This window comes from Littorina saxatilis, unplaced genomic scaffold, assembly GCF_037325665.1.
Source record: "Littorina saxatilis isolate snail1 unplaced genomic scaffold, US_GU_Lsax_2.0 scaffold_702, whole genome shotgun sequence".
In the NCBI taxonomy this organism is placed as follows: Eukaryota; Metazoa; Mollusca; class Gastropoda; order Littorinimorpha; family Littorinidae; genus Littorina; species Littorina saxatilis.
In genome coordinates, this window is record NW_027126508.1 from 26,281 (window position 1) to 37,383 (window position 11,103).

The 11,103-nt window shown below is 44.6% G+C and overlaps 1 protein-coding gene across 1 annotated transcript; it reads right to left on the bottom strand.

Moving 5' to 3' along the window:
* Positions 1-1,005: 1,005 nt before the first annotated feature.
* Positions 1,006-8,848, bottom strand: LOC138954948 (uncharacterized). The gene is made up of 6 exons (XM_070326685.1): positions 8,494-8,848; positions 7,892-8,067; positions 7,063-7,200; positions 5,729-5,976; positions 4,199-4,431; positions 1,006-2,552 (listed from the first exon to the last, which is right to left on the bottom strand). The coding sequence occupies exons 1-6, from the start codon at positions 8,746-8,748 to the stop codon at positions 2,145-2,147; spliced, it is 1,458 nt and encodes a 485-aa protein (XP_070182786.1). The 5' UTR covers positions 8,749-8,848; the 3' UTR covers positions 1,006-2,144.
* Between the last annotated feature and the right edge of the window lie 2,255 nt (positions 8,849-11,103).

Genomic DNA, 11,103 nt, shown 5'->3' on the forward strand with positions numbered 1-11,103 from the left:
ATAATAATCATTACTTATACGCTGCTTATGTAATCAAATACGATAACACAGAGAGAGGCAGGAACTTCAGGAAAAAAATTTTCATTTGCAAAATTAAAATTTACAACAGCTCATGAATACAATGATTGTAGCTGATTTATTTTGCTTGAATGTGACATAAGATGGACACAACTGCTGGCATGAAATAGAAATTTTTAATTGTGTACTCATGTGCAAGTGCACACACACTGTTACACACACACACACACACACACACACACACACACACACACACACACACACACACATGCACACACACACACACAACATCAAAATCAATCAAATCGAATTATAATTTTATTATCTCAAGCATGAGAATTATTACAGTGGTGGTGCATATAAAAAAAAAGACAGACGGAACACGACAACATTATGAAAATTGAAATACATGTGCTAATAATATTATTCCCAACTATAAACACATCAATGCGTGCAAACGCATTCTGATCATCATCGCTTTAATCCCTCTGACCGGACGCTAAAGTCCTACGCGAATCTATGAAAACAAGAATACAGAGTTATCTCCCATTTCTTGTTTGTGAGCAGTGTTCGCGAGACGAAAATTATTGCAGATTGGCCGACTTCGACAGTGATCTCCGTTCTGTTCTTCACAGTTATGATAAAGACATCGTTCTAAGGTCAAAACAAGTCGAAATTTTGGGACTGCTGCCGGAAGGAGACCGTAATATATGGTTGCATCACTGTCAAAAAATCGTCTGCTCCAGCGAGCGCCGAAACCAAACGGTTGATTATCACGTGACACTTTTGCCATATTTAGAGTTGTTTGCACAGTAAATACAGCCGCGAAAAATAGCTCGCTTGAAACTGTCTTACATATCAATTCCTTTGTAATTTAAACATTACGTACACAACACCATGAAAAATCATTATTGACGATCGCGAGTCTGCTTATATCCATAACACATTACGAAAAGATCTAAATATGTAAGAAATCGATTTCCTCGCCAGACAAGCAAAACCAAGGCATCCTGTCACGGATACAATGAGCCGAACTCATTTTGACCTGAGGTCAGGTTGATCCGATCCTTGATGACTTTGTTCTTTATCGCGCACGGTTTTCGCGAAATAATGTATGGTGGCTTGTGACATTGCATGGACTGAAAATGACATGGATTTTTCATGACGTGGACACCTGGGGCGATGCCAGTTCATAGTGCACACTTTCTGTAACTAGTTTTGAACACAGCGTGTGACCTAGGACATACATGTAGTGACTGGCAAACGAAGCACACATGGTAAACACTAATTTAACACTGTTAAAATGAACACTCATTTAACACTGTTAAAATGAACACTCATTTAACACTGTTAAAATGAACACTAATTTAACACTGTTGAAATGAACACTAATTTAACACTGTTAAAATGAACACTAATTTAACACTGTTGAAATGAACACTCATTTAACACTGTTAAAATGAACACTCATTGAACACTGTTAAAATGAACACTAATTTAACACTGTTAAAATAAACACTAATTTAACACTGTTGAAATGAACACTGATTTAACACTGTTGAAATGAACACTAATTTAACACTGTTGAAATGAACACTAATTTAGCACTGTTGAAATGAACACTAATTTAACACTGTTAAAATGAACACTAATTTAACACTGTTAAAATGAACACTAATTTAGCACTGTTAAAATGAACACTAATTTAACACTGTTAAAATGAACACTAGTGTTACCATGCGTGCTACTCTTGCCTGTAGAATCATGTACGGTGTTCAAAACAGGTTACAGGAATTGTTTAAAAAAAAAACACTACACTTCATGCAGTTAAGAGTGTACTGGTAGAAGTTACGTACCAAATGTACAACTGGCATGTTATCATTACCTGAAGAAATCAGCAAGAAACTTAAGATTTTCGGGCCATACCCTAACTTTTTAAGCATGTAATACCGTAAACCCGTAAGAGTTAAGACGTCGCTCAGTTTCTTTAGTTCTTCTTGTCTTCTTGTCGTTCGCTGTTAGATGGTCAGTCCGGACTGCAGGCCGGACGAAACGTGCTGTCCTCTCCAAGTCCTCTCTGGGGCCGTAACGCTTCTTTTGTAGCGCTGTCTCCTCTGGCTGATTCTTTACAGAATCACACATTTCTTAGACTGCCCACCCCCAGCACCATTATACGGACCGTGCGGACCCGCCTCAAAGCCAGGAGGCATGTGGACGACAATCAGCCTGTCCGTACACCTCGAGTAGATGGACAGTCTCTGCTTAATCTCCATCTGGTTCTTCAGCACACTCTCCTGAGCCTTACGCTCCTTCTTGGGCAGAGGCTTCCCGGTCATGGTCACGCTCTGGGTAACTTGCACGCCCGGAGCGACGTCTCGCGAGAACATCATGGTGACGGGGTAGTGGTGCTCTCCCCTCTTCTTCTTCTCTGGCTTGGGCAGCTCGTAGGCTTCGTCCTGACCCACCACGCCGATGAGACAGACGACCACTTTTCTGTCCAACCCCATGGCGGCTTTGAAGTTCATCACCGTCACCTGGGGTGGGAGAAAAAGAGGAAGGATACAAGTTATATATACATCCTCCTGAGATGCCTTATCTTAAAAAGCCTGCAGTCCCCTTCCGTTGCCAGCATTACCAGAGGACAGGAGGACCTGGAGCAGACACTATCATTTGTCTTGCTGTCCGGTCTATCAGTATGTGATCTTCTTCTTCTTCTTCTTCGTTCATGGGCTTAGACTCCCACGTTCACTCATGTTTTTAGCACGAGTAGATTTTTTACGTGTATGACAGTTTTTTACCCTGCCATTCAGGCAGCATACGCCGATTTCGGGGGAGGTATGCTGGGTATTTTCGTGTTTCTATAACCCACCGAACTCTGACATGGATCACATGATCTTTTCCGTGCGCACTTGGTCTTGTGCTGCGTGTACACACGAAGGGGGTAAAGTCACTAGCAGGTCAGCACATAAGTTGACCTGGGAGATCAGAAAAATCTCCACTCTTAACCCACCAGGCGGCAGCGAACGGGATTCGAAGGCCGACGTCTTACCACCACACCACTGCGCCCGTCATAACTGTCCGGTCTAACAGTATGTGATCGACAAGAGGAAGAGAAGATAATACCGTAAACTACCTTGTATACGCCCAATATCGAGTAAACGCCCACCCCTTACTTTTGGTCAAATTCTGCGCACAGGGTACAGTACCTATAGTAAACGCTAACCCCCCATTTTCGATCATTAGGGAAATAAGGAAAATAAAAAAGATTCAGTCTGCTGTGTTTTGTTTTTTAAATTGTTTAGGCTACACATGTTCCCCCCGCATTGGGTGACAAACTCACAACAAATAATCTGTCAGTTTCAGAAACAAACGTGACTTATCATTTTACACTTGATTGCGATATTTGTTTATTCGCTTAAAATGCTGATATGGGTTTGTTAACAGCAGACCTGGATTAATCTTTTCCAGTTAGCATTATCTTTTGAAGTTATAAACTTGTTAACAGACAATAAAGCAAAAAGATTTCCTTCGTGGTTTGCTTACAGAATTCGGGCCTTGTGTGTGTGTGTGTGTGTGTGTGTGTGTGTGTGTGTTTGTGAATGTATATGTATGTGTGTGTGTGTGTGTGTGTGTGTGTGTGTGTGTGTGTGTGTGTGTGTGTGTATGTGTGCGCGCGCGTACTGTGCGTGCGTGTGTGAGTGTGTGAGAGTGAGAGAGGGGAACGTTTTGTGAAATAATGCATCCTTTGAACACTTACATGCCAAGCGACCAGAAGATCGTTATTCTGGCAAAGGAACCGCTCCTGCAAAGGGTATAGTACCTATAGTATAGGGGGGGGGGGGGGTGGTGGGCGTATACAAGGTAGTGTACGGCTATCTCAGTCGCATCTCTCGTCCTTTGTTGATGTTGATGCAAATAGAATGATAGTTCGTTGCTGTCACGTGAGGTTTGAGCAAGAAGATCATAAATTAAAGTAAGAACACATTATATTGCTACATCTTTTTGACGTTAGTCTTTGGTTTAGTAAGCAAACGCTCTTTTGATTTATCTTCTATAAATGGCCCGTACGATCATCGTTATACCCCATCCCCACCCCACTCTCCTTTCCCCTCCTTCTCGTCCTCCTCCTGTTCCTCAGTTCATTGATTAGTACAATAAAACATCCATCCAATACGCTCACCTTGTCCTCCTTGCCAAGAATCGTGTCATCAAAGGAGTCCTCCAGCGTGCCGTCGGACCCAGAACGTCCGAAGACGTTGGTGGGGATGCCGGATGCCTCGAGTCCACGTGCGAAAGCAGGCGGGCTGTTTTTGTCCACGGCGCTTCTCGTGATCACCAGCACGTCACGGTAGTCGTAGCTCCCGGAGCTTGTCTCTTCTGTTGTGTGTGAGGCAGCAGGGCTGGCTTTACCATCTGTGATTATATGGAGGATGTGAGATTTTATTTTATTGACCCATTGCTGGGATCGTTTCCTTTCAAGGCAAAGTTAACAGCAACACTGAGAGTCGCACTACCCAGGTGTGTGTGTGTGTGTATGTGTGTGTGTGTGTGTGTGTGTGTGTGTGTGTGTGTGTGTGTGTGCGTGTGTGTGTGTGTTTAATACAAAGAAGAAAAAAAAGGTGTAATGAGCCACCTGCACTCATGGCAGAATGACCGAGGTCTTGTACTTGCCACTGTTGTGACCCGGGTAGTGGACATGGATACCGTCGCTGTGTCTGCACATCAAGTTGACCCGTGTCCGTCCCGGCCTGGATTCAGTCGAACCCGTAATTGTCACCACTCGTCTTGCTGTCCTTTATGTGACTGTATTTCTATGGTGGAACACCGCTTTTGAGACCTTCACAAGCCTGAGAAAATCAGGCCTTAAAAAGGATTTTGTTTGTTTGTTTGTTTGCTTAACGCCCAGCCGACCACGAAGGGCCATATCAGGGCGGTGCTGCTTTGACATATAACGTGCGCCACACACAAGACAGAAGTCGCAGCACAGGCTTCATGTCTCACCCAGTCACATTATTCTGACACCGGACCAACCAGTCCTAGCACTAACCCCATAATGCCAGACGCCAGGCGGAGCAGCCACTATAGATTGCCAATTTGAAAGTCTTAGGTATGACCCGGCCGGGGTTCGAACCCACGACCTCCCGATCACGGGGCGGACGCCTTACCACTAGGCCACCGTGCCGGTTTCCTTAAAAAGAAGGGGCGGTGTCAAATTAAAGAGGTTATGAACAGAAAGTCTGGAAAAACAGGGTCATAGAAGGGAGGGAAACTTAAATTAGGGGGTCTTAAAGGGGGGGGGGGGGGGGAGGGTTCCACTGTACATGATTAACATAAATATTTTGGGCACGTAGTTTAAGCGATCGCTTGAGTTCGTGTCCCTATTGTTTGTTTCGTTTAATTATTGTATCATGTTAAATGGAATAAAAACATAACATAAATATATGTGACCCTCCACCACGGCAGAATGAGTCGGATGTCACCTCGCGGGGTTTTGCGCTAGGCCAAATATAATTTATGTCCGGGGGTTGTCTGGTATCAGTGTGAGGATCACCTTATTCACAGCCTTATAACTCGAAAAGTTATTGCTCTTATCTAAAACGGTTTTCACCACTGGATAAAGCATAAAAAACCTCTTTAAGAACGTGTAAACATATAAAAATCATGCAAAGGTGACATGCGACTCATTCCGTGGTGGAGGGTCACATATTACCTCCACCAACACCGATACTCCTCAGCAGCTCTGCAACCCTGTGACCGCATTCCTCGCTGTCAACGGGCCACTTGTCCTGCTGCCCTTTGCCCTTGTGGTTCACGTGCACGACCTTGGGGCCCTCGGGCAGCTTGCACAGTTCGGGGGAGATCGTGTAACGGCTGTACCTGTGGGTCTCCGGCCACACCCCCACCTGGCACAGCTCAAGGACGGAGAAGTTCACGTCGTACACCAGTCCTTTGTGGTACCTGCACATAGTGTTTCGTTTTCATTGTCTTCATTTTCATTGTCTTCATTTTCATGGTCTTCATTTTCATGGTCTTCATTTTCATGGTCTTCATTTTCATGGTCTTCATTTTCATGGTCTTCATTTTCATTCCTTTATTGTCTTTTATTCAAAGTGTTCACAATCTTCTATGTCAGAAAAAAGATATACGTACCTACTTTTATATTTCCATTTTCTTCATTTTCATTTTCTTATAATAATAGTAATACTAACTGGACATTTTTAAGTGCCTTACCTATGGCTCTAGGCTCTTTACATTTTCATTTTCATTTTCTTCATTTTCATTTATATTTTCTTCATTTTCATTTTCTTCATTTTCATTTCTTTATTGTCCCATTGCTAGGAGATTTGGGTCGCTTCCTCGAGCTCCCAGTGGAAAAGCTAGCAGAGTCGCGCTACCCAGGTGTGTGCGTGTTTAGCCTGGGTGTAATCAGCCACCTGCACTTACGGCAGAATGACCGAGGTCTTTTTAGTGCCACAGTGGTGACACGGGGGTGGAACATGGGTACTGTCTCTGAGTCTGCACATAAACATGACCCGTGTCCGGCCCGGCCCGGATTCGAACCAGCGACCCACGGAACACAAGTCCAGTGCTTTACCCACTGAGCTACCTGGCCCTTGGGGCTCAAGTCTCACTTGGGTGCAGGTCAAATCAAGTTAACTGATAACTTGATGGATTGAGCACGTGAGCGAGTGATTTGTCAGTTGATCGATTGATGGACTGATTGATGGATGTATGGATGGATAAATGAATGGATGGATTGATCTGGATGAATGGATTGATGGAGGGAGGGAGGGATGGATGGATTGATGGATATGCCGGATGGATGGAGGGATAGATTGATAGATGGAGGGATAAAGGAATGGATTGATTGATTGAATGAATGATTGATTGATTGATTGATGGATGGTTTCTGGTGTGCGTCAAAGTTTGTCACTTTGAGTCTGTTGTTCCATGCAGAACCAAGGACAGTTCTGTGATAGCGTACATGATTGTTAACAACGGACAGGAAGGAACCCTCAAGAAAGTTTGAGAACCTAGACCAACCTGATTGGTTCATTCAAGATGTGACGCGTGTAACCGTCGGGCACAGTGGTGACCCAATCGGCGCCCCATAGATGCAGGCCAGGGATTTGATCCTTCAGTTTGGTCAGGAACTCCTGCTGCAGCTCCTGGTAATAGCTCCTGGGCAAGGAGAGAAGTAAGTATGGTGAGCAACTTGTGCCAGAAAAAATAGTTCTACAAAAGTCCCTTTGGTGCACAAGTCTTCCTTTGGCGCAGGATAAACACGCTAATTGTCTACTAGATGGAGTAAGTAAGCACGCGCATGGTTGGTCAGTTGATTGATTGCTTGATTGGTAGATTAATTAATTCATTAATTCATTCATTCATTTATTATTCTGAGCGAGTTTCTTGGACATGTCAATTTCTCAGATAAGTTTATTATCTGTAGCATGAGTTTGTTTCTTCTGTCTGTCTACTTTAAAGACCGATGGATCGCGGTACAGTGAATGTACCTTTTGTTCTGTCACATACCACTCTTGTTATTTTATTCTGAATTTAGCAACGTTGGCAGTCTGTCTGTTTTGGGATTTGTTTTCCCCACACACAAACACACACACACACACACACACACACACACACACGCACGCACGCACGCACACACACACACACGCACACACACACACACACGCGCGCGCGAACACACACACACACACTAACACATACACACACTAACACACACACACACACACACACACACTAACACACACGCACACACACACACATATATATACACACACATACTCTCCCACCCCCAGCCACACACACGCGGCTTACACAAAACAACCCCGCCGAACGACTTGTTCACACTCACACTCCCTCAGCAATGATGTTATCCATGATGAGATGCACGTCTTTGTCCCCCTGTTTCTTCACTGCCTGCATAGCACTGTCCAGCGTGGCGGCGTTCAGAATGTTGACCCGTTCGTACACCACCCGCCCCCACGTCTGGTCATCGGGAGAAAGTGACCCTTGAGAAGCCTCTCTTGCCTGAAAAATAGAAATGAAATGTAAATAATTGAGTTCAGAATGCTGATGACCCTTTCAAACAATACCGTGACCCACGTCTGCTCCTCTGTAGAAAGTGACCCGTGAGGTGAGTCTCTATTCGGAAAAAAAATGACATGCAATGTTTTAGCATTCAAAATGTTAATTCTTGTTTAAACTGTTCCTTAAGCGTCACATTATATCACTTCCTTCCGCGTACAATTGCCTGATAACTGAACACACACACGTGACACACACACACACACACACACACACACACACATACACACACGCACACACAAACACATACACACACACATACACACACACACACACACACACACACACAGACACACACACACACACACACACATACACATGACACACACCGTGGCACATACAATCGCACGCACACAGTTTAAATACTACCTCAGACAGCTGAAGATAAATGAGCCTTGAGGAGGGAATACTGTAGTCACCACGAGCGAAAACAATCACGTCTTTTCCAGCTTTCAACCACTTTAGCCCTCTCAGCATCAGCAAGCTGGTCTTTCCGGTTCCTGGCGGTCCATGTAAAATGACAAGATGGTCATCTTTCTCAAGGAAAGATTGTTGTTGTTCAGTAAGCGTAATTTGCTTGTTGAATGTGCCCCACTTGACCATAATCTTCACGACCGGCGCCATTTTGAACTTTATTTTCTAGTTTTGGAAACAGAGGTAAACCGGCTATTGTGCTGCTATGAGCTTCAGCTGCTGGATAGATCCTGTCAGTTTATAACGTGCAGAACACGTTCAGTGCTTGTCCTCTGTTCTGCAAAACAGAAAACAGAAAAAGGAAAAAACTTTGTTTAAAGATGAACAAAATATATCAATATTAAGTAATAAGATATAATCCAGTAATAATCTCATTTCAGTTTAACATTAATTTCATGAAGAGAACTACAAACAGACACACACACACACACACACACACACACACACACGCACACGCACGCGATTGACAGGTGAAACACGTACGAATAATTAACTACCTAACGTCGAGCGCCTGTGCATCCGCATACAACGCAGTAAAATGCATGTGTCACTGTGATATGTGTCGTTGTCAAGTGTGTGTGTGTGTGTGTGTGTGTGTGTGTGTGTGTGTGTGCGTCACGGTGAGTGTGTGAGTGTGGGTGCGTATGTGTATGTATGCGTACGTGCATACGTATACGTGTGTACGAACGTGTGTGTGTGTGTGTGTGTGTGTGTGTGTGTGTGTGTGTGTGTGTGTGTGAACGCAAAACGTTCTCTCATAAACCCGGCGAAGAGTGCACAACGCACTCACTCACATACATAATACAAGTCACCAACACCAAAACACGCAAACACATTAACACGCCATGTAAGGGCTGTATCTGTTTAGAACATTTTAAGTTCAGTAAGCCTGTCTGGCGATGGGTTTTTCACCGGGACAGCACATTCAATGATTATTATTATACCAAACTCATTTAGCACAGTATCAGAAAAGAAATAAAAATAGCAGGAACACGACTGAAACGACAACGTAACCATAGCCTAGCTACAACAACAACAACGACACCACCACCACCACCAACAACAACAAACAGACAAACATTAACCAACAACAACAACGACTCGCTCTGTCAGTCTCTGAAGTTCTGTCCGCCATAGACGCATCAGTCGGACACGTGACACGCGCATATACAGACAGCGGACAGACAGACAGACAGACAAACACACCCTTCACACACAGACACAGACACAGACAGACACACACACACACACAAACACACACACACACACACACTGCGACACACACACACACACTACACATACCCTACCTGCCGACTTCAGCGGTGTAGGACCAAGAATTGTTGACGAGAACATTCCGCATTATATTCTGCGTTGATACGTAGTACTGCGTGTTTTGGGACAGCGTTCCCCTTTGTCCTTCACCTTGCATCGACAATGATTAACAGGTGTGTTGAGTCCGTCCTAGACGAGTTGCCCAGAGCGGTTCGCCACGGGTCGCTCGCAGTGCGAATGACAAAAACCCGTTTCTTTGGGCAGTGCAGGAAAGCGCTCGCGAAGCACTCGGCGAGCGGCTTTGGTATTTATGTCGCCCACCGCCCGCCGCGTTATCCAAGATGGCGGCGGTGTTTACACTGCGATGCCGTGTAGCGTGTTTCGATCTTCTCGGCGTGGTTTTCGACGTGACCCGAGGGATCCACCGCTTTTCAAGGTTCAGGGACTACCCCAGCTTAATTTCCCATCAAAACTACATTCTCTCTGACGATTTCACTGACCGAATCGTCTACTAGTTTAAGAAGTACAACGTTTTTAACAAGAAGATGGCGGAGTGAGCTCAGTCAAAGGTATAGGGTGGGGTGTGGGGAGGGGGATCCGGAGGGAACGGGAGGGAGGGGTGTGTGGGTGTGTGGTAACGTGTAGGGGGGGGGGAGGGGATCAGAATTTCTGAATTAGGGGCCTACTAACCAAGTCGCAAGGTAGAGAAGCTTTGAATGGTTGCGGTCCTTTCCAAAGAGCGAAAATGCTTTCCTGAATAATGGACTTTAGGACATTATTGTTCGATGCGTGCGTGGGTGCGTGCGTGTACGTGTGTGTGTGTGTGTGTGTACAGTTTCTTAGCCTGTACTTCTCCCCCGCCTCTAATCCCCAACCTCCAAAGTCCAAAAAGGCGGTCAACTAGTACACCAAGGCTAAGAGCTCAGCTACATGGAAAGGGGCAGGACTGGTGTCTATTTGTGTCTGGTTTTTATGTCGTACATTCTGTCCGCTATAATTGTATAAAGAACAGACCGAAAAGCTGGCATTAGAAAAACAAAATGAGGTGCCACGTATTTCAACGATATCCTTGTCAGTAGTAACGACTCAGGGAAACATGTTCATTTATGTTGTGTTTCACAACGCGCTCTACTGATGGTGTACAATTGTATTTTGGTGTAAATATGCCTAAAGCCCAATTTTACCTCAGATGAGGCTTACAAAACGAGTAAGTCTTTTCAAGAAAACAGTGAT

What these genes read in the sequence shown, in the direction of transcription:
- LOC138954948 (XM_070326685.1), bottom strand. Translation starts at nt 8,748, where the DNA reads ATGGCGCCGGTCGTGAAGATTATGGTCAAGTGGGGCACATTCAACAAG. An exon ending in ATCTTGAATGAACCAATCAG is followed by an intron (nt 5,977 to 7,062) that starts GTTGGTCTAGGT and finishes CACTATGTGCAG; the next exon opens with GTACCACAAAGGACTGGTGT. An exon ending in GAGTATCGGTGTTGGTGGAG is followed by an intron (nt 4,432 to 5,728) that starts GTAATATGTGAC and finishes ATATAATCACAG; the next exon opens with ATGGTAAAGCCAGCCCTGCT.